The sequence below is a fragment of the Hyla sarda genome, chromosome 4 (genome assembly GCF_029499605.1).
Source record: "Hyla sarda isolate aHylSar1 chromosome 4, aHylSar1.hap1, whole genome shotgun sequence".
Lineage (NCBI taxonomy): Eukaryota > Metazoa > Chordata > Amphibia > Anura > Hylidae > Hyla > Hyla sarda.
Window position 1 is genome coordinate 3,329,014 of NC_079192.1, and position 23,951 is coordinate 3,352,964.

The window sequence follows — 23,951 nt, forward strand, 5'->3', positions numbered from 1 at the left end:
CCAAGGGCTCTCCGGGCATGCTGGGAGTTTTAGTTTTGCAACATCTGGAGGTCCGCAGGTTGAAGATCACTGTTGGGTGAAGAAGCTTTTTTTCTAGATTTTGCACCTTTAAAATACGGTACATACAACGGAGGTTAAATAAACAGGCTTGTAATTCCCGGGGTCACTTTTTGACCCTTTTTTAAATATTGGCACCACAGTTGCTATGCGCCAGTCCTGAGGAACCGTCCCTGTCACTATAGAGTCCTTGAATATTAGATATAGGGGTCTGTCTATTACTTTACTTAACTCCCTTAGAACACGGGGGTGAATGCCATCTGAACCTGGTGATTTGTCTATTTAGATTTTTGTAGGCAGTGGTCTGTTACCCTGTTACACAATCCATGATCCCCAAAAAAAGGGATAATTTAGGGGGGGGGGGAGGGAGTTCATACAAAAGCTTTTTCTTCTTCATCATTTTAGGACACCGATCCTGTTACCATTTCCAAAAGTGATAATTTTTGGAGGGCTTTAAAAGATCCATTGCATTTTCCGATCCCTCCGTATACATTCAAAGACCGGCAGGCATCTGACAACTACCAGGGATACTTTATGCATTCATTTTAGTGTTGAAAAGCCCCAAGTGCATTAAAGGGGTATTCCAGGAAAAACTTGTTTTTTTATATATCAACTGGTTCCAGAAAGTTAAACTGATTTGTAAATTACTTCTTTAAAAAAAATCTTAATCCTTTCAGTACTTATGACCTTCTGAAGTTAAGGTTGTTCTTTTTTGTCTAAGTGCTCTCTGATGACATTTGTCTCAGGAACCGCCCAGTTTAGAAGAGGTTTGCTATGGGGATTTGCTTCTAAACTGGGCGTTTCCCGAGACAGGTGTCATCAGAGAGCACTTAGACAGAAAAGAACAACCTTAACTTCAGAAGGTCATAAGTACTGAAAGGATTAAGATTTTTTAATAGAAGTAATTTACAAATCTGTTTAACTTTCTGGAGCCAGTTGATATATAAACAAAAGTTTTTTCCTGGAATACCCCTTTAAACAAGCTGTTAGTTACCATGGGTTAACATATGTCGCCATAACTGAGCCTTGAAACCACTTTTAAGCTACAAAAATATATTCCTAGGTGACCCTAGCCGTGTTCTGCACACATTTTTAGCATTATTGCATTGCTGGTTTAAATAAAACTTATTTGCCAGAAAGCAAACTTTTCAGATCCCCGCTCACCTCTCATCACAACCGTCCATGAACCTTTTATATATCTGGTATCCAAGTCTGTTTTCCTCTTTTGTCAATAATTGTGACTTTATTAGTGTAATTTAATAAACATTTTTTTTTTTTTTACTATTTGGATTGATAGAAAGAATGGACGCCTCATCATGACTGTGAGAGCGGGTAAGAAGATAAGTGATGTCACTAGATGAGCATTTCTACAACAGCTACACTGTCCAATATTTTCATTTATTTTTCAATATTGCATAAAATCTGGAGACATCCTAGATGGCCGCCTACAACCCCCTGCTTCTCATCCTGGCCTTGTTTTAGGAACAAAACGTCAGAGCCTGGGCCATTATAGGATGCTCTGATATTGTATTTGATAAGCCTACAGGTACTATCATTATATATATTGAATATTATCCATGATATGACCTAACATGTAGACAGGGCTTCACCATGTCTCCTCCCCTGATGGAGTCCTATGGATTACGCTGCTATGGACATTGGGCTTATTAGCTGCTCCACCTCACTGGTAAGGACATTATTAAGGTTGGGAAAACACTAGAGCATACAGTGGGGATCAAAAGTTTGGGCACCCCAGGTAAAAATTTGTATTAATGTGCATAAAGAAGCCAAGGAAAGATGGAAAAATCTCCAAAAGGCATCAAATTACAGATTAGACATTCTTATAATATGTCAACAAAAATTACATTTTATTTCCATCATTTACACTTTCAAAATAACATAAAACAAAAAAAAATGGCGTCTGCAAATAGTTTGTGCACCCTTCAGAGTTAATATCTTGTACTGCTCCCTTTGGCAAGTATCACAGCTTGTAAACCCTTTTTGTAGCCAGCCAAGAGTCTTTCAATTCTTGTTTGAGGTATCTTTGCCAATTCTTCCTTACAAAAGTCTTCCAGTTCTTTGAGATTTCTGGGCTGTCTGTCACGCACTACTCTATTAAGGCCTATCCATAGATTTTCAATTATGTTGAGGTCAGGGGATTGTGAAGGCCATGGTAAAACCTTCAGTTTACGCCTCTTGATGTAATCTCCCCTGGATTTCGAGGTGTGTTTAGGATCATTATCCATTTGTAGAAGCCATCCTCTCTTTAACTTCAGCTTTTTCATGGATGGCATCAAGTTAGCAAATTTACTGAAATTTTATTGAATCCATTTTTCTTTCTACTCGTGAGATGTTCCCTGTGCCACTGGCTGCAATACAACTCCAAAGCATGATTGATCCACCCCCATGCTTAACAGTTGGACAGAAGTTCTTTCATTAAATTCTGTTCCCCTTCTTCTCCAAACATACCTTTGCTCATTCCGGCCATAAAGTTCAATTTTAACCTCATCGGTCCACAGAACTTGTTTCCAAAATGCATCAGGCTTGTCCATATGTTCATTTGCAAAGTTAGAACGCTGATTTTTGTGGTGAGGATGTAGAAGAGGTTTTCTTCTGTTTACTATGAAGACCATATTTGTACAAGTATCTCTTTATAGTGGAATAGTGTACCACAACTGCAGTGTCTGTCAGATCTTTCTGGAGGGATTGTGAAGTCAAACGTGGGTTTGATTTGTTTTCTTCACAATCCTGCAATCTGATTTTTCTTGGTCTTCCAGATCTTGCTTTAACTTCCACTGCTCCTGATGACTGCCATTTCTTAATTACATTCTGAACAGAGGATATTGACATCTGAAAACGTTTTGCTATCTTCTCATAGCCTTCTCCAGCTTTGTGAGCGTCATCTATTTTCAGTTTCAGATTTCTAGACAACTGCTTAGAAGAACCCATGGTGCTGATTGTTGGGGCAAGGTCAGATGAGTCTGGGCATTTAAAACCTTTGAGATTGACAACACCTGGTCTTTGTAGATGATGACTGAGAACAATCCATGACACTGGCAGGTCTCAGCTTTGCAAAGGGGGCAGTGCATGCTATAAATCCTGCAGGGTGCCCAAACTTTTGCAGATGCCATTTTTTTGTTTTCTGTTATTTTGAAAGTATAAATGATGGAAATAAAATCTAACTTTTGTTGACATATTATAAGAATGTCTAATCTGTAATGTGATGCCTTTTGGAGATTTTTCCATCTTTCCTTGGCTTCTTTATGCATATTAATACAAAGTTTTACCTGGGGTGCCCAAACTTTTGATCCCCACTGTACATATAATCTACAGAAGAAGACCACATCATGTGACTGCTGCCAGACATCAACCTTGAAGGTTGTTAAATTACAATCCCTACAAGATCAGGGTTTTGGATTACCTATATATTATATTGTATATAGTTCACCAGATCTCCCTCTTATGAATCGTTTCCTGTACAGCTTCCTTAATGTCTTTATTCCTCAGACTGTATATAATGGGGTTGACCAAAGGAGTAAACACAGTATATAGCAGGGAGAGGATCTTACTCATGGTCAGTGTTCGGCCTTTTGTTGGGACAACATAAACACTGAATATAGTCCCATAGAATATGGAGACCACAATGAGGTGGGAGCTACAGGTGGAGAAGGCTTTCTGTCTACCAGTATTAGATGGGATCCTTAGGATTGCTAAAATAATATAAGTATAAGACAATACAATGATGGTGGTTGGAATGAGGACAACTGGACCACCTATTACATAAAGCTCCAAATGAACAAATGAAGTGTCAGAACAGGACATTTCTAGTAAAGCAAGAAGATCACAGAATAAATGGTCAATGATATTTGGTCCACTGAATCTTAGCTTTGCTGTTGATATAGTTGGAATTAGAGTAACAGAAAATCCAGACAACCAACAAATGACGGTCAGTATAACACAATGTCCACTTGTCATGATAGAGGAGTAACGGAGAGGATTACAGATGGCCACATATCTGTCATAAGACATCACAGCGAGGAGAAGACACTCAAATATTTCTGAGGAACTGAAAAAATAAAACTGAGTCATACAACCAATAAAAGTCATGGTCCCCCCATTATTCAGGAGCATGTGGAGCATATTGGGGACAATATCTGTGGATAACAAGATGTCACTGATGGACAGATGTGAGATGAAGAAGTACATTGGGGTGTGGAGGTTCTTGCTGGTGGACACCAGGGTGATGATCAGGAGATTCCAACATATTATCAGACAATAAACCACAAGGAACAGACAGAACAGGAAAAGTCTTAAACCTCGACTGACCTGAAATCCTAAGAGAAGGAACTCTGTGACCTCCGTCCTGTTGTTCTCCTGTATGTAGATCTAGGCAGTAGGTATAATGTGATATAAATCCAGAAGAAATGACTCTTATCATAAGACACAAGACTTAGAGTGACCTCAATATATGACCCATGGAGAAATGTTATGACATATATTGTCTACTATATGTAACTTTATATCTTTATATTATTCCAAAGTCAAATAACACAACACAATGGGAAATGAGTATTAACCGGTTGCCGTCTAAGGACGAGCCGACTCGAGCGCACGTCATACCGGCCAGCCGCCAGCTGATTCTTCTAGCTGGGGGCCGGCGTTAATATGCGGCGTTAACATGCGGCTTTTGTCGCGGCTGGCTATTAAACCCCATAGATTGTCGCTGTCAAAGTTGACAGCGGCATCTAAAGGGACATTTAAACCATCCCTGGTGGTCCAGTGGGGTGGATCTCCCCCCCCACCTGCAGCGTGATCGCGGGTGGGGGGGGTCAATCCACTGCTGAGATAGCCTGTGGGATTACCTCTCCTTCCATGCCGGCTCCTGCGCTATCAGTCGAGCGCAGAGCACACAGATCAATGTGGTTTTAGGAAACCACATTGATCTGTATGAGGAATCTAATGATTCCTCCTAAAAATCATAAAAATATATAACCATAATAGAAATAAACATATGTGGTATTGCCGCATGTGTAAATGTCTGAACTATAAAAATATATAGTTTATTAAACCGCACGGTCAAAAGTCCAAAACTGCTTATTTTTGGTCACTTTTTGCATCATGAAAAAATTAATTGTGTTTTTTTCTTCAATTTTGTCGCACAATGATTTTTTTTTTTGTTTTGCCGTAGATTTTTGGGTAAAATGACTGATGTCACAAAGTAGAATTGGTGGCACAAAAAATAAGCCATCATATGGATTTTTAGGTGCAAAATTGAAAGGGTTATGATTTTTAAAAGGTAAGGAGAAAAAAATGAAAGCACAAAAACGGAAAAACCCTGCGTCTTTAAGGGGTTAAAGAGAGAAAAAAACACTGCTCAAAAAAATAAAGGGAACACTTAAACAACACAATGTGATGTCTTGGTCACTTTTTAATGTTGGCGGTGCTTTCACTCTAGTGGTAGCATGAGATGGAGTCTACAACCCACACAAGTGGCTCAGGTAGTGCAGCTCATCAGGGATGGCACATCAATGCGAGCTGTGGCAAGAAGGTTTGCTGTGTCCGTCAGTGTAGTGTCCAGAGCATGGAGGCACTACCAGGAGACAGGCCAGTACATCAGGAGACGTGGAGGAGGCCGTAAGAGAGAAACAACCCGGCAGCAGGACCGCTACCTCCACCTTTGTGCAAGGAGGAGCAGTAGGAGCACTGCCAGAGCCCTGCAAAATGACCTCCGGCAGGCCACAAATGTGCATGTGTCCACTCAAACGGTCAGAAACAGACTCCATGAGGGTTGTATGAGGGCCCGATGTCCACAGGTGGGGGTTGTGCTTACAGCCCAACACAGTGCAGGACGTTTGGCATTTTCCAGAGAACACCAAGATTGGCAAATTCGCCACCGGAGTCCTGTGCTATTCACAGAGGAAAGCAGGTTCACGCTGAGCACATGTGACAGACATGACAGAGTCTGGAGATGCCGTGGAGAACGTTCTGCTGCCTGCAACATCCTCCAGCATGAACCGTTTGGCGGTGGGTCAGTATTGGAGTGAGGTGGCATTTCTTTGGGGGGCCGCACAGCCCTCCATGTGCTTGTCAGAGGTACCGAGATGAGATCATCAGACCCCTTGTGAGACCATATGCTGGTGTGGTTGGCCCTGGGTTCCTCCTAATGCAAGACAGTGCTAGACCTCATGTGTCTGGAGTATGTCAACAGATGCTATGGACTGGCACAACCGTTCCCCAGACCTGAATCCGATTGAGCACATATGGGTCGTCTCGCTCCATCCAGCACAGACTGTCCAGGAGTTGGCGGATGCTTTAGTCCAGGTCTGGGAGGACATCCCTCAGGAGACCATCCTCCACCTCATCAGGAGCATGCCCAGGCATTGTAGGGAGGTCATACGGGCACGTGGAGGCCACACACACTACTGAGCCTCATTGTGACTTGTTTTAAGGACATTACATAAAGTTGGATCAGCCTGTAGTGGGGTTTTCCACTGTGATTTTGAGTGTGACTCCATATCCAGACCTCCAGGGGTTGATACATTTAATTTTCATTGATAATTTTTGTGTGATTTTGTTGTCACATTCAACTATGTAAAGAGGAAAGTATTTCATACAATTAGTTCATTCAGATCTAGTATGTGTTATCTTAGTGTTCCCTTTATTTTTTTGAGCAGTGTACTTTGACATTCCTGACAAAACTCTTCTCCCATCTATCAGAATGATAAAGGTGAAACAAGGGCAGATATTTAAGGAGGACAATGAACCCAAACACACCGCCAAGGAAACTCTCAAATGGTATGACCAATCACCTGACTTATATCCCATTGTAAAATCTATGGAAAAAAACTGAAGATTCATAGAAGAGGCCAACGGAACCTTCAGGATAGGAAGACTGTTTGTGGTGAAGAATGGGCCAATATCGCCCCAGAACAATGCAGGACACTACTGTCTCCATACAAAAAATGTACAAAGTATTACAGAAATATCAATGTGTTCAATACTTTTCCTGTGTCATTTTACATTTTTAAACGTAACTTTTTTGATCTGGTTTCTTTGTATATATGGATTACTTTATATGTTACCAGCATCGGGTGAAAATTTGTCCACGGAGGAAAATTACAGAAAGGAGTCAGTTCACTCAGTAAATTGCAGTTTCCAGTGTAAGGGGTTGTGTAATCGTAGGCCAGTCTGAGGGCCCGTGCTGACCCGTTTCCAACACCTGAAAAGCTTCTCTATAATCATTTAGGATTTCCTTTACACAATGTGCACCAGGAAGCACTATGGGAAATGGGTGATGGGATGAACTAAAAAGAAAACAACCTGGGACCTGGCATCATGTGGATATTACTGGAATATTTTCCCCTACTTGAACATTGTGCAGATAAAGCCTTCGTCCTTCATAGCAGCAGGATCTCCTAATGGCAGTGCCCTCTATCAACAGGATAATGCCCCCGGCCTCACTGCAAACATCATGGTATATTGAAAAAGCAAACCAGCACTGAATAGCTTGAAAAGATTTGTTAACGCCAATGCCAAAATATATATGATAGAAAAATGTAGTTCAATTGTGAAGAAAGATACCTTTGAACTGTCGAGGTGGTACAGGACTCCAGAGTTTCTATTTGTACACAAACTAGCTGATTCAGACATGTTGGCGATGTAACAACATCAAGGGGACACATGCACATATATGGTGGACTTGTCCGGCTATTCAGAAATTCTGGAGAGAAGTTAATTGTATAGTGGAGGAGGTGATGGGGACCTTGATTCCGCTGTTGCCGGCGGCGGTCCTGCTAAATATGCCGTGTCTCGGCTACTCACCGGGTAAACAATCCCTGATATCACACTTATTGGCTGCTGCTAAATCTATTATCCCTCTTCATTGGTTGAGTCCTGTGCCGCCCACAGTTGAAGAATGGCTTGAGAAGGTGCATCAGATTTGTAGGTTTGAGGAAATGCATCACAGAACACTCAGAACTCATGACAGATTTATCACAATTTGGGGCCCTTGGTTGCACTCCATGTATAATAAGGTCCGCACTCCGTGAATCCTGGCGAGAATACAGGGTTACCTGAGGTTGGGTGACGACCTACCCACCCTACCGATACATTGATCTTGACTTCAACTCCTACACACTCATAGACCCTCTTTGGACGTCTACTTCCCATCATCCCCCCCCCTCACCCCCCCACCACCCTACACACATATTCTCTCATGTTATTGAGTTATTGAGGATTAAGGTGCCCACATATGCTCATACTCGATTATTCAGATACTTATATCAGCTTGTTCTAAATGGTTTATGTTTTGCCGTGTTATCACTCTGTATGTACTTAAAACAATAAAAAGATATTTAAAAAAAAAAAAAAAAAGAAAGATACCTTTGAAATCCGACCGGACCAGACTGCTGGAATACGTGGTGGTGCTTACGAAAGAAAAACATGATATATCCATGCAAACAATGAAAAGAAAAAAATGATCGCACTCACCAGGTTTGGGTTTTCAAATAGTTCAGGATTTATTCATACGTGCTGAACATGCAGGTTTAAGGTAAGGGAGGGGGAGCGGACATCAACTCCGTATAGCTGATCAGGAACGACGAGTCATTTCGCAGGAAATCTGCTTGTTCAGCGTGAATAAGCAGATTTCCTGTGAAACAACTCATCGCTCCTGATCAGCTTTATGGAGTGTATGTCCCCTCCCTTCCCTTCAACCTGCATGTACAGCACGTATGAATAAATCCTGAACTATTTGAAAACCCAAATGTGGTGATTGCGGCAATTTTTTTCTCTTTCATTGTTCACTGCAGACATCATTCAGGAATAAGGAACATGACAAAAACATCATTAAGTCTAATTTCACAGACCTCAATTTGATCGATCATTTGTGTTATCTTCCGGAGAAATAAGATCCATCCATGGAGGCCGCACCTCACAACTTACAGGATCTGCTGCTGATACCACAAGACACATCACAGGTCTATGGAGTCCAGGCCTCGATGGGCCAGAGATGTTACACAGTGTGAGGAGGATGTACATAATATTATGGGATTTACAGTTATGTCTGATCTGTGTAGATTGTATAATATGTCAGACATTTCCAGTCACCTATAAGAAATCCTTCTCCTGTAATGTTCTATAAATGTCACTTACATCAGATATTTCTTTATTCTCCATTTTCAGATGAATATCTCTTCTCTTTGCTCTCAGGTCTCTGGGGGGATGGGGGACAATGTTACACAGGAGCAGCGTCAGCTTCTATGACCACCAGACCCCTGAATGTGAAGCATTACCTGCCGATATTTATCTACAAGATGAAGACAAGGGACCAGGTAGAAGAACCCCCTGGAGATATCTCTGCTATCATCTGATGAGTCTACAGGGTTCTGGTCAATGGAGAAATATAGAAATAAATCTGTAATTCATTAGTAGAAGAAGAATTACAATTATTTATTTATAAGAATCTGTGAAACATTCAGTTATACATGACATCATGGGCATAAGAAAGTTCTATTCTATGTACAGATGGTTCCAAACAGAAGAACTTTTCTATGACATATGCAACACAGCCCAGGGGGAGTTCAATGGCATCAGAGAGGCTGTAGGCCGGTGTAGGGGAATGATGATGAGGGTAGTAGTCCTCAGTGGTTGTCATGGTCTAGTCAAGGTACAATTCACAGTGGACTTCACTGTAATCACTGCCTCCACCAGACCACCCATACCCCTTAACCTTGTGCAGTGAAGAGGTGGTTGCACTGAGCTGAAGTCACCTATTGATGCACATCTCTAACGGTTTAGCTTGTTTTTCTACTCTTTAAATCAATATGTTAAGTACATTGATTCCCAACTGTGGGGTGCAGGTCTGTTAAATGTTTGTGATGTGCTTTAGGCCTTGCCATAAGCTTACTTGGGTCCTAGTTTGGGTCTCTGTGCAAAGTCTATGTTCAACCTCTCCTCTAAGGATAAACTTCCCCTTCCTTCTCTCCCTCATGCACTAGTGCAGAGCAAAAGTGGTGCAGTTGGCCATAGCAACCAATCAGGCTGCTTCTTTTATTTTTTAGAGGCCTTTTATAAAAATTAAAAAGCAATCTGATTGGTTGCTATGGGACACTGCACCACTCTTCCTCTACACAGGCTTTGATAATCTCCCCCACTGACTCTACCCTGACTGTCGACTGTCCCAAGGCTGCATCAGCTTCCCTACAACTATTGTCTTCAGCCAGGCTGGGGGGCACTAATGATGACAGACACCAGTGGATCATTATGAGAGAGGACGCACTTCTCACTGCCTTTCCATTAGCCCCTTGCACCTCTGGCTTTGACACTGTCCACAAAAAAGCCTGTACATGGCTGGAAGCTCTAGGCCTGCCGGTCTACATACCACTTTCTCAGGACTATAGGTGTCATCTGGGAGGTGTTACAGTGTGTTCCAGGAGCGGGGACCGGAGCGCTCACAACCCCTGTCCCGGTCCACTAAGTCCCTGCGCGTCCCGGTCAGACACACTGACCGGGAGCGCAGAGTGATCCCCGACGGGGATGCTGTTAGTGCGGCGGGAGGTTCCCGCTCACGCGCCGCATCCCGATACTGTCCCCTACCTTCTGCGGCTCCTCGTCTCCCCTCTGTGTCCCGGCGCGCGCGGCCCCACTTTCTAGGGCGCGCGCGCGCCGGCTTCATGTAATTTAAAGGGCCAGCGCACCATTAATTGGTGCCTGGCCCAAAGTCTCCTATAAATGGTTCCTGCCCCCTCCTGCCCTTGCCGGATATTTTTGTCTCGTGCCAAGAGAAAGCGTTCCCTGTTATTAAAGTGTTCCCTGCCTGTTGCCGACACTTGCCCATGACCACCGCCTCTGAACCCGTGCTGCCTGCCTAGACCTGTTGCTAGTGACTACCGATTCTGATCCTGTGCCGCCTGCCCTGACCTTTGCTACGTCTGACTACGCTTCTGCCTGTTCCTCCTGTACCGTGCTATCTCAGCAACCAGAGGGGTTGAGTCGCTATCTGGTGGAACGACCCGGGGGCTACCTGCCACAGCAAGACCATCCCGCTTTGCGGCGGGCTCTGGTGAAGACCAGTAGCTTCTTAGATTCCGTTCCCTGGGTACGGCCCACGCCATCACTCCTCTGGTCCAGTGGATGCACCTCCAGTCCCCTGTACGGGCCGTTACAGGAGGCATTTAAGACAACAATTTGTGTGGAACTACTGCCCTCCTTAGCCAGAGCTAACCAGCACTGAGAAATACTCGACAGAACTCATTTAGGGCAGAAGCACAGAGAGCGGTGGGTACATAAACAGGGTCAACCTTTGACTGTGTAATTCCTGATCCTAGCTCCAGGGAAACATCATCTCTGCATATGCCTCCATATTTGGGACAGAACACACTGATAGGTACCTTCTCATACTTACCCTCTTATACCATCCTGGATATCAGTGCTGAATAGACAATTTCTTAGGTTATTTGTCCACAATATACACAGTGGATATATAAAAAGTCTTTGAGTCAATTGCAAAACAAACTGCAATCTTTGAGGGGAAATATAAAAATATATACAACAAACTATAACCCGGTAGCATAACTGTGCATACCCTCTTACAAGTGGGGATGTGGCTGTCTTCAGAATCAGTAAATCACATTCAAACTTATGTTTTATAGAAGTCATTACCTTCATTTAACCCCTAAAGGACTGAGCGTTTTTCCATGATCGGAAGTTTTTAGTGGTACCATTTTTGTATTGATTAGACTTTTTGATCACTTTTTATTCATTTTTTCATGATATAAAAAGTGACCAAAAATACGCTATGTTGGAATTTGGAATTTTTTTGTACGTACACCATTGACCGTGCCGTTTAATTAATGATATATATTTATAATTCAGACATTCCCGCACTCGGCGATACCACATATGTTGGTTTTTATTTACACAGTTTTTTTTTTTAAATGGGAAAAGGGGGGTGATTCAAACTTTTATTAGGGAAGGGGTTAAATGATCTTTATTCACTTTTTGTTTCACTTTTTTTTTTGCAATGTTATAGCTCCCATATGGGACTATAACACTGCACACACTGATCTTTTGATTCTGCCGCTTGACTGCTCATGCCTTGATCTTAGGCACTGAGAAGTCATTCGGCGATCGCAGAACAGGAGGCAGGGTAAGGGGATACTCCTGCTGTCCTACAGCTGTTGGGGATGCCGCGATTTCACCGCAGCAATTCCGAACAGCCCTCTGAGCTAACTGGCAACATTTTACTTTCACTTTAGATGCAACTTTCAACTTTGAACACCGCTTCTAAAGGGTTAATAGCAAGCGGCACCATGATCAGTGCCGGTCGCTATAGCCACGATTCCCGGCTGTTGTTAGAGGCCGGGCCCGACCCGCTGTGGCCCACGCGTTATAGAAAAGGAGCAGACTCAGGGCATACAGATACGCCCTCAGGCCTTATGGAGTTAAAGTGACTAAATAATCACCAATAAAGTTCAGCTGTTCTAGTAGGATTTTATTGACATTTTCTTAGTTGAATCTCAAAACAAAAGCTGTCGTGCTTATTGTACTATTGTACACCCCAAAAGGATCACTATGTTGATAAGTGTGACATTTTGTGTATTTCAAAGTTTCTTTTCTACAAATGTGCCAGTCTGAGAAGAATACTTCTTGTCTCCTTAGATATTTATGGCTGCTTCGACTTTGCCATTCTGAGGGGAGTACCTCTCTAGTCACTCCAGATTTACGACAGTGATAAGACAGAGGAGTTTGTTTAAAGGGGTACTCCGTTGTTACGCCGAGCGCTCCGGGTCCCCGCTCCTCCCCGGAGCGCTCGCAACATCCTCGCTACGGCAGCGTCCCGGTCAGATCCACTGACCGGGTGCGCTGCGATACCGCCTCCAGCCGGGATGCGATTCGCGATGCGGGTGGCGCCCGCTCGCGATGCGCACCCCGGCTTCCGTACCTGACTCGCTCTCCCTCGGTCCTGTCCCGGCGCGCGCGGCCCCGCTCCCTAGGGCGCGCGCGCACCGGGTCTCTGCGATTTAAAGGGCCACTGCGCCACTGATTGGCGCAGTGGTTCCAATTAGTGTCTTCACCTGTGCACTCCCTATGTATACCTCACTTCCCCTGCACTCCCTCGCCGGATCTTGTTGCCCTTGTGCCTAGTGAAAGCGTTCCCTTGTGTGTTCCTAGCCTGTGTTCCAGACCTCCTGTCGTTGCCCCTGACTACGATCCTTGCTGCCTGCCCCGACCTTCTGCTACGTCCGACCTTGCTTTTGTCTACTCCCTTGTACCGCGCCTATCTTCAGCAGTCAGAGAGGTTGAGCCGTTGCTAGTGGATAAGACCTGGTTACTACCGCCGCAGCAAGACCATCCCGCTTTGCGGCGGGCTCTGGTGAACACCAGTAGTAACTTAGAACCGGTCCACTAGCACGGTCCACGCCAATCCCTCTCTGGCACAGAGGATCCACCTCCTGCCAGCCGGCATCGTGACAGTAGATCCGGCCATGGATCCCGCTGAAGTACCTCTGCCAGTTGTCGCCGACCTCACCTCGGTGGTCGCCCAGCAGTCACAACAGATAGCGCAACAAGGCCACCAGCTGTCTCAACTGACCGTGATGCTACAGCAGCTACTACCACAGCTTCAGCAATCATCTCCTCCGCCAGCTCCTGCACCTCCTCCGCAGCGAGTGGCCGCTTCAGGCCTACGACTATCCTTGCCGGAAAAAATTTGATGGGGACTCTAAGTTTTGCCGTGGCTTTCTTTCACAATGTTCCCTGCACTTGGAGATGATGTCGGACCAGTTTCCTACTGAAAGGTCTAAGGTGGCTTTCGTAGTCAGCCTTCTGTCTGGAAAAGCTCTGTCATGGGCCACACCGCTCTGGGACCGCAATGACCCCGTCACTGCCTCTGTACACTCCTTCTTCTCGGAAATTCGTAGTGTCTTTGAGGAACCTGCCCGAGCCTCTTCTGCTGAGACTGCCCTGCTGAACCTGGTCCAGGGTAATTCTTCCGTTGGCGAGTACGCCATACAATTCCGTACTCTTGCTTCTGAACTATCCTGGAATAATGAGGCCCTCTGCGCGACCTTTAAAAAAGGCCTATCCAGCAACATTAAAGATGTTTTGTCCGCACGAGAAATTCCTGCTAATCTACATGAACTCATTCATCTTGCCACTCGCATTGACATGCGTTTTTCCGAAAGGCGTCAGGAGCTCCGCCAGGATATGGACTTTGTTCGCACGAGGCGTTTTTTCTCCCCGGCTCCTCTCTCCTCTGGTCCTCTGCAATCCGTTCCTGTGCCTCCCGCCGTGGAGGCTATGCAAGTTGACCGGTCTCGCCTGACACCTCAAGAGAGGACACGACGCCGCATGGAGAATCTCTGCCTGTACTGTGCCAGTACCGAACACTTCCTGAAGGATTGTCCTATCCGTCCTCCCCGCCTGGAAAGACGCACGCTGACTCCGCACAAAGGTGAGACAGTCCTTGATGTCAACTCTGCTTCTCCACGTCTTACTGTGCCTGTGCGGATATCTGCATCTACCTTCTCCTTCTCTACTATGGCCTTCTTGGATTCCGGATCTGCAGGAAACTTTATTTTGGCCTCTCTCATCAACAGGTTCAACATCCCGGTAACCAGTCTCGCCAGACCCCTCTACATCAATTGTGTTAACAATGAAAGATTGGACTGTACCATACGTTACCGCACGGAGCCCCTCCTAATGTGCATCGGACCTCATCATGAAAAAATTGAGTTTTTGGTCCTCCCCAATTGCACTTCCGAAATTCTCCTTGGACTACCGTGGCTTCAACGCCATTCCCCAACCCTGGATTGGTCCACAGGGGAGATCAAGAGCTGGGGTACCTCTTGTTTCAAGGACTGCCTTAAACCGGTTCCCAGTACTCCCTGCCGTGACCCTGTGGTTCCCCCTGTAACCGGTCTCCCTAAGGCCTATATGGACTATGCTGACGTATTTTGCAAGAAACAAGCTGAGACTCTACCTCCTCACAGGCCTTATGACTGTCCTATTGACCTCCTCCCGGGCACTACTCCACCCCGGGGCAGAATTTATCCTCTGTCCGCCCCAGAGACTCTTGCTATGTCTGAGTACATCCAGGAAAATTTAAAAAAGGGGTTTATCCGCAAATCCTCCTCTCCTGCCGGAGCTGGATTTTTCTTTGTGTCCAAAAAAGATGGCTCCCTACGTCCTTGCATTGACTACCGCGGACTTAATAAAATCACGGTAAAGAACCGCTACCCTCTACCTCTTATCTCTGAACTCTTTGATCGCCTCCAAGGTGCCCACATCTTTACCAAACTGGACTTAAGAGGTGCTTATAATCTCATCCGCATCAGGGAGGGGGACGAATGGAAAACGGCATTTAACACTAGAGATGGACACTTTGAGTATCTGGTCATGCCCTTTGGCCTGTGCAACGCCCCTGCCGTCTTCCAAGACATTGTTAATGAAATTTTTCGTGATCTCTTATATTCCTGTGTTGTTGTGTATCTGGACGATATTCTGATTTTTTCTGCCAACCTAGAAGAACATCGCCAGCATGTCCGCATGGTTCTTCAGAGACTTCGAGACAATCAACTTTATGCCAAAATGGAGAAATGTCTGTTTGAATGTCAATCTCTTCCTTTCCTAGGATACTTGGTCTCTGGCCAGGGACTACAAATGGACCCAGACAAACTCTCTGCCGTCTTAGATTGGCCACGCCCCTCCGGACTCCGTGCTATCCAACGTTTTTTGGGGTTCGCCAATTATTACAGACAATTTATTCCACATTTTTCCACCATTGTGGCTCCTATCGTGGCTTTAACCAAGAAGAACGCCAATCCTAAGTCATGGCCTCCTCAAGCGGAAGACGCCTTTAAACAGCTCAAGTCTGCCTTTTCTTCTGCTCCCGTGCTCTCCAGACCTGACCCATCTAAACCCTTCCTATTGGAGGTTGATGCCTCCTCAGTAGGAGCTGGAGCGGTTCTTCTACAAAAAAATTCTTCTGGGCATGCTGTTACTTGTGGGTTTTTTTCTAGGACCTTCTCTCCGGCGGAGAGGAACTACTCCATCGGGGATCGAGAGCTACTGGCCATTAAATTAGCACTTGAGGAATGGAGGCATCTGCTGGAGGGATCAAAATTTCCAGTTATTATTTACACCGATCACAAGAATCTCTCCTATCTCCAGTCTGCCCAACGGCTGAATCCTCGCCAGGCCAGGTGGTCTCTGTTCTTTGCCCGGTTTAATTTTGAAATTCACTTTCGCCCTGCCGATAAGAACATTAGGGCCGATGCTCTCTCTCGTTCCTCGGATGCCTCGGAAGTAGAGCTCTCTCCGCAACACATCATTCCTCCTGACTGCCTGATCTCCACTTCTCCAGCCTCCATCAGGCAAACTCCTCCAGGGAAGACCTTCGTTTCTCCACGCCAACGCCTCGGAATCCTCAAATGGGGTCACTCCTCCCATCTCGCAGGCCATGCGGGCATCAAGAAATCCTTGCAACTCATCTCTCGTTTCTATTGGTGGCCGACTCTGGAAACGGATGTTGTTGATTTTGTGCGGGCCTGCACTATCTGTGCCCGGGATAAGACTCCTCGCCAGAAGCCTGCTGGTCTTCTTCATCCTCTGCCTGTCCCCGAACAGCCTTGGTCTCTGATTGGTATGGACTTTATTACAGACTTACCCCCATCCCGTGGCAACACTGTTGTTTGGGTGGTCGTTGATCGATTTTCCAAGATGGCACATTTTATTCCTCTTCCTGGTCTTCCTTCAGCGCCTCAGTTGGCAAAACAATTTTTTGTACACATTTTTCGTCTTCACGGGTTGCCCACGCAGATCGTCTCGGATAGAGGCGTCCAATTCGTGTCAAAATTCTGGAGGGCTCTCTGTAAACAACTCAAGATTAAATTAAACTTTTCTTCTGCTTATCATCCTCAATCCAATGGGCAAGTAGAAAGAATTAACCAGGTCCTGGGTGATTATTTACGGCATTTTGTTTCCTCCCGCCAGGATGACTGGGCAGATCTTCTTCCATGGGCCGAATTCTCGTACAACTTCAGAGTCTCTGAATCTTCTTCCAAATCCCCATTTTTCGTGGTGTACGGCCGTCACCCTCTTCCCCCCCTCCCTACTCCCTTGCCCTCTGGTTTGCCCGCTGTGGATGAAATAACTCGTGATCTTTCCACCATATGGAAAGAGACCCAAAATTCTCTCTTACAGGCTTCATCACGCATGAAGAAGTTTGCTGATAAGAAAAGAAGAGCTCCCCCCATTTTTTCTCCCGGAGACAAGGTATGGCTCTCCGCTAAATATGTCCGCTTCCGTGTTCCCAGCTACAAATTGGGACCACGCTATCTTGGTCCTTTCAAAATCTTGTGCCAAATTAATCCTGTCTCTTACAAACTTCTTCTTCCTCCTTCTCTTCGTATTCCTAATGCCTTTCATGTCTCTCTTCTTAAACCACTCATCATCAACCGTTTCTCTCCCAAACTTATTTCTCCTACTCCTGTCTCCGGTTCTTCTGACATCTTCTCCGTAAAGGAGATACTGGCCTCCAAAAAGGTCAGAGGAAAAACTTTTTTTTTAGTGGACTGGGAGGGCTGTGGTCCTGAAGAGAGATCCTGGGAACCTGAGGACAATATCCTAGATAAAAGTCTGGTCCTCAGGTTCTCAGGCTCTAAGAAGAGGGGGAGACCCAAGGGGGGGGGGTACTGTTACGCCGAGCGCTCCGGGTCCCCGCTCCTCCCCGGAGCGCTCGCAACATTCTCGCTACGGCAGCGCCCCGGTCAGATCCACTGACCGGGTGCGCTGCGATACCGCCTCCAGCCGGGATGCGATTCGCGATGCGGGTGGCGCCCGCTCGCGATGCGCACCCCGGCTTCCGTACCTGACTCGCTCTCCCTCGGTCCTGTCCCGGCGCGCGCGGCCCCGCTCCCTAGGGCGCGCGCGCGCCGGGTCTCTGCGATTTAAAGGGCCACTGCGCCACTGATTGGCGCAGTGGTTCCAATTAGTGGCTTCACCTGTGCACTCCCTATGTATACCTCACTTCCCCTGCACTCCCTCACCGGATCTTGTTGCCCTTGTGCCTAGTGAAAGCGTTCCCTTGTGTGTTCCTAGCCTGTGTTCCAGACCTCCTGCCGTTGCCCCTGACTACGATCCTTGCTGCCTGCCCCGACCTTCTGCTACGTCCGACCTTGCTTTTGTCTACTCCCTTGTACCGCGCCTATCTTCAGCAGTCAGAGAGGTTGAGCCGTTGCTAGTGGATACGACCTGGTTACTACCGCCGCAGCAAGACCATCCCGCTTTGCGGCGGGCTCTGGTGAACACCAGTAGTAACTTAGAACCGGTCCACTAGCACGGTCCACGCCAATCCCTCTCTGGCACAGAGGATCCACCTCCTGCCAGCCGGCATCGTGACATCCGTGAGTCGGCGGCGGGAGCTCGAGACATCATAGCCCCGTCCCATCATGGCGTCACGTCCCGCCCCCTCAATGCAAGTCTATGGGAGGGGGCATGGCGGCTGTCACATCCCCTCCCATAGACTTGCATTGAGGGGGCGGGGCATGACATCATGAGGGGGCAGGGTTACAACATCACGAGCTCCCGGCGTCGGCTCCAGCGTTCGGAACAGTTTGTTCCAAACGCTGAACAGTGGAGTACCCCTGTAAGTGCTCACTGAAGTATAGAGCCATGTCTGATATCACCCCTACAACTTACTATCTGTTGATGGTACAATTCACCCAAAGTGAAGAGGGGCTGACATTGTGAAACTGTGAAACGTATAATTATGTCTTATCCAAATGTGCATTAGTTCTTGATATATATAAGGTAATCAGAAGGACATATGATGTTTTCACAAATACAATCGTATAGGTAAGGTATCTGATCTGTACAGCTCCTAGCTCCTCTGCAGTCTCCCCACATGTCCTTTATGGCACCAAAAAGGCATGAGGGCAGTTAGGGGTTATGTATCTGGTCTGTACAGCTCCTGTTTTCTCTGCAGTGTCCTCATCTGTACTGTATGGCACTATATAGGACTGCAGGCAGGTATGGGTTATATATATGATCTGTTCAGCTCCTTGCTCCTCTGAAGTGTCCTCCAATGTCTAATAGGGCATCAGAGAGGTCTTCAGGCAATTATAGGTTATGTATCTGATATATACAGCTCCTGACTCCTATGCAGTGTCCTCATTTGTCCGGCATCATAGAGGTCTACAGGCAGATATGAATTATATATTGGATATGCACAGCTCCTGGCACCTATAAAGTGTCCTTCCTTTAGAAGCCTGGAATTTGAATTGTCAGACTTCGTAGCATTATGCTGTTCATATGCAGTATGGGATGAGACATGGAGAGGGGTATCATTGGTAATAGGGGTGGGACAGAGGTGGAGCCAGGGATGTAGTCTCACTTGGGCCCCTAATTTGGGGACCCTGATTGTTTTCAGTCTGCCCCTGTCCAAATCTTACTCAAGTGGTCTGCTACCACAACCTATTTTCCGCAGTGTGTTGTCCCAGTGCTTGGGCCCTGTCAGGTTGAGTCCCTCTGTGCCTTGGGGGCTCTCATGCAGTGTCTCCACCATTATGTTATCTGTATATTAGGTGTATTATGTATAAAGGACCTTTGAGAACCTTTGAGTTAGTCACATGATGCTAAGAGAGCACCAGCTAACCAGGTTACTTGCAGCTTGACCTTTGGGCTCTTTGCTCAGCCACCATTTATTAGAGGGGGAGGCCCTTTTTAAGGCCATTGGATATTGTAAGTAGTACCTAAATACCCTTGATAAATTTTCTTTTTTTTCCGAATAATTTTGTTTCTTTATATACTGTTATTGTATTCTTATTTAATATTGCATATACTTATTGTTCTGTAGTTTATTATGTTGCAAAATAAAAATAAAAAAATTATAGAAAGAGGGGGAGGTACTACAATCTCTCTCTTAGATCCTATGGTCAAGTTCAGTCCAGACGTCTCAGAGCCAGTGTCCAGCACACCTGGAGGCCTCAAGCCTAACCAGCAGCCACATGTCAAGTCGTCTTTGTCTGCTGTCACTGCCTACAGTCAAGTCAAGTCTATAGTCAAGTCTATTATAGTCAGCGTGACTGAATTGAAGTCTGTCCAAACACTGCAAGTCCCAGCAAGCTGCAAGGTCCCCTCTGTGTTAGTGGACACCTCTCTGGGATCCTGGCCAAGCTGTAAAGACTATTACCATCTGTCTACTTCAGTAAAGCTACCGTTAACCCTAACCTGGTTTTGTACTATTATTACCCTGCCTAACCTAGGGATTTTATGTTACCTGGCCGATTAGGATTAGGTAACCCTGACTCCAGGGACGGAGGGGATTAACATATTACACTAGGGGTTATCCCTCTCACTTCTGGATCTGGATGGGAGGGGGTTAGTGGGTACACCCAGAGGCTATATTAAGCCCTCCCTTCCCTGCCTTATCCTCTTTGTACTCACCAGCATCTGAAGGTACAGGATGGCTGATGAGGGCTTGGGGTCTGTGAGCCGGGAGCGGGTGCTGGCTGACGCTGCTTTCCTGCCCCGGCTGCTAGCAGAGCTTGGGGACACAGCTGCAGTACGTGCCCCTGCTCCCCCGGTCGCTGCGGCTGCCCCTGTTGTTCCACCGGCTGGTGCGGGCGGTCGCCCCATGCGGCTTAGCCCCAGCCCCCCACGTTTTAACTCTGGCGGTTGGAGGGGAAGAGCTGTGGCACGATCGTTACCTGCACAACAGGGCTCTGGGCTTAGGGCAGCTGCAGCCACGGCCAGGTCCCAAGTGCTTCCGCATAGTCTGTGCAGCTCTCGGCACTCAGTGAGGAGTGAGAGCGCAGCAGGCTGTAGCAGAGGCACAGTGAGCATGGGTACCAGCATTTATCAGAAGTCCCAGACATCCTCTTCGGATGATGAGGTACCTCAGGTCCCCCTTTATTGCCCGTGGCAAGTAATGCTTTGCACCAGCCTGCACAAATAGGTCCTCCAGAGGATCCCAGTAGTGAGCCCCACTTTGAGGCTGCCAATGAGTATGTATGTGGTGGCCAGGTCGTGCCCCTGCCCCCCCAGTCACAGCACCCCCCCCCAGTCCCCCTGCTGTTTAATGATAGTATGCAGCCTGTCAGTCGGCAACCTTGTGACAGGCTTCATATTCCCCTAGGCGCAATTCCAGATCGTCATCCCAGGGTTCTGGCGGCTCTAGGCGGAGCAGGACCGCTTGTCTTCCAGGAGGTACCGAGACATTACCGCCGGGAGTCCAGGAGCAGGGGTAGATCCTGTAGGTCCAGGTCCTCCTACTGGCGGTCGCCATCATCCTTGAGGGAGAGTTCCACCACGTTTGCGGTTCCTGCGCCAGTGGAGGTTGTGGAGCCGGTTTCTACAACGTCCTAGGGTGAACCATCATCGTGAACCTTCATCGTCTTCGGTGGGTGTTCCTGCGCAGACTGGTGAGTTTAATTCCGGTGGGGTTTGGGGTAATACGGGTGGGGTGGCTGAGTTGTTGTCCACACTCAAGGCCGTTCTTACTAGATTGGAGGCGTAGACGTCTGGCGCTTCGGCCTTGGGTAGGTAGGTGTCCCCTGTAAGGGTGGGTGTTCACAAGGAAGCATTCTTTTGTGGCATTAGTCCTTTCGGGGTGCATGTGGAGGAGGTGGTGAAGGGAAAAATCTGGCGTAACCTTTATGTGGACTTGTGGTACCTGGTGTTGGTGGATCAGCACACCATTGGCAAGGAACGTAGGCCCCAGTCTAAGAAGTCCTTCCCTGCTAGGCCTCAGGTGGCGAAGACAATGGGGAATTGGTTGCAGGCGTTCTCTGTCTTGGGCTGCATTACGGGCGAGATGCACCCGGAGCGGTGTTCAGAGCTTTTTGTTTATATGGATTTGGTATACAACGCCTATTAGGCTAATGGTGGCATGGCCTGGTGGCGTTATGACAAGGAATTTCGACACCGTCTGGTGTTCATGCTGGAGGTGGGTTGGGGGGTCAAGGCAACTGACATATGGTTGCACTTGATGATGACCCAGAAAGGTTCAATCCGGTGATGCGGGATTAGTGGCTGTATGTTGACCTGGCGCCTGTTGGCTATACAATGAGGGGCAGTGTAGGTTCCTCAGCTTGTGCAAGTAAAAGCACGAGTGCTCGTCCTGTGGAGGTGGTCACGCGACAGTGCGTTGTCCACAGGCTCCGAAGCAGCCAGAGCGGACTTCAGTGCTGGCTGAAGGGAAGGACACCGGTTAACGTAGCCACGATGGGCCAATGGTTAGAGTGTTACCCCAATAGGGAAAGGGCGACGGTATTGCGGGATGGTTCTACGTTTGTTTTTTTCATTCCTTTTGTGTTGGGGTCGGTGGCTGAGGCGTAGCCGGGTGAATTAAAATCTGCCAGGGAGCATCCTGACGTGTTGAAAGATAAAATTGGTAAGGAAGTTGATTTGTGGCATTTTATGGGCCCGTTTGTTTCCCCCCCTTTTTCAAACTTGAGTGTCTCCCCTCTCAGAAGGTGGTTGCTAAGTTTCGGCTCATTCACCACCTTTCCTATCCGAAAGGTTCCTCTGTGAATGACAGCATTCCTAAGGAGGATGCTTCTGTCTCATATGTGTTTGACGGGGCGGTGGCATTGGTTCGGGGTGCATGGGCTTCTGCGTTGATGGCTAAGTCCGAGATTGAGTCGGCTTTTCGGTTGTTGCCGGTACACCCGCAGTGTTACCACCTGGTCCTGCCACGGTTCTGTCTTTTTAGGGTGTGGAGATTGATTCCGTCAACATGGTTTTCCGGTTGCCGTCTGACAAGTTGGAATGTTTGTTACAGTGGGTAGAGAGTTTTTGTGAGGTGCACAAGGTTACGCTCCGCCAGATGCATTTGGTTTTTGCCTGTCGGGTGATGCCAATGGTTCGAGTTTTCTCGAGGCAGCTGTCTTTGGCCATGAAGGGCGCATTTCGAGGTGCATGTGTTCTGATCTGTTGGTGTGGAGGGAGTTTGTTTGGAAGTATAATTGCCGCACCTGTTGGCAGACCGCGGAGGTCTGTAATGTTGAACTTCAGTTGTTTACAGATGCGGCTGGGTCTTGTGATTTGGGGGCATTTTCTGCCGGTGAGTGGTGTGCGGAGGCGTGGCCTCTGGAGTGGGGGAGTGTGGTTGGTGTCGGAACTTGACCTTGTTGGAATTGTTTCCTATCATTGTGGCACTTGAGATTTGGGGTGGCCGCTTCGTGAATCAACGTGTGTGTTTTTGGACTGACAATGCGAGTGTGGTGCACTATATTAATGGTTTATCTTCATCTTCCCTCCCTGTGCTGTGCCTCCTGCGGCACCTGGTCCTGCTTAGAATTTAATATTTGGTTTAGAGCTCGGTACGTTTGACAATGTTATTGCTGACTCTCTTTCACGTTTTCAGTTTCAGTAATTTTAGAGACTGTGCCCAGCTGCAGCGTTGGAGGGCTTATCCTGCTCGCCGTTGGTATGGGACTTGGTGATGGAAGACTGATGCCCCTGTTTGAATCTTCGGTAGCAGCGTCCACATGGTCCAGGCATGATAAGGCGTGGAATGAGTAGTGTGCTTTGGTTGCTGGGCGTAATGTGGTGGTGAGTGTGGAGGTCCGGTTGGCTGTTACGGTGGATTATTTACTATCTTTGCGCTCTGCGAATGTCTCTGCGTTGGTGGTTAATGGGTTGGGAGGATGTTACCAAGTGTTTCACAATTCAGCAGTAGCTAAAAGATTGGCAGCACACGCATGTCCGGAGAGAACAGCGCAGGCCGGTGTCAAACCCGCTGTTAGTTTCGCTGTTGCAGGCTAGTTGTTGTGCCTCGGCTTTTTAGTCAGTCCTATACTTGGCCGCATTTTGCGTGGTGTTTTTTGGGGCTTTGCGAGTTGGGGAGTTAGTGCTGGTCTCCAAGTTGAGTACTGGGTTGCTATTTG

At 47.0% G+C, this 23,951-nt stretch overlaps 1 protein-coding gene across 1 annotated transcript; it reads right to left on the reverse strand.

Moving 5' to 3' along the window:
- Positions 1–3,501: 3,501 nt before the first annotated feature.
- Positions 3,502–20,697, reverse strand: LOC130366695 (olfactory receptor 1009-like). The gene is made up of 3 exons (XM_056569016.1): positions 20,506–20,697; positions 9,351–9,443; positions 3,502–4,443 (listed from the first exon to the last, which is right to left on the reverse strand). The coding sequence occupies exons 1-3, from the start codon at positions 20,695–20,697 to the stop codon at positions 3,502–3,504; spliced, it is 1,227 nt and encodes a 408-aa protein (XP_056424991.1).
- Between the last annotated feature and the right edge of the window lie 3,254 nt (positions 20,698–23,951).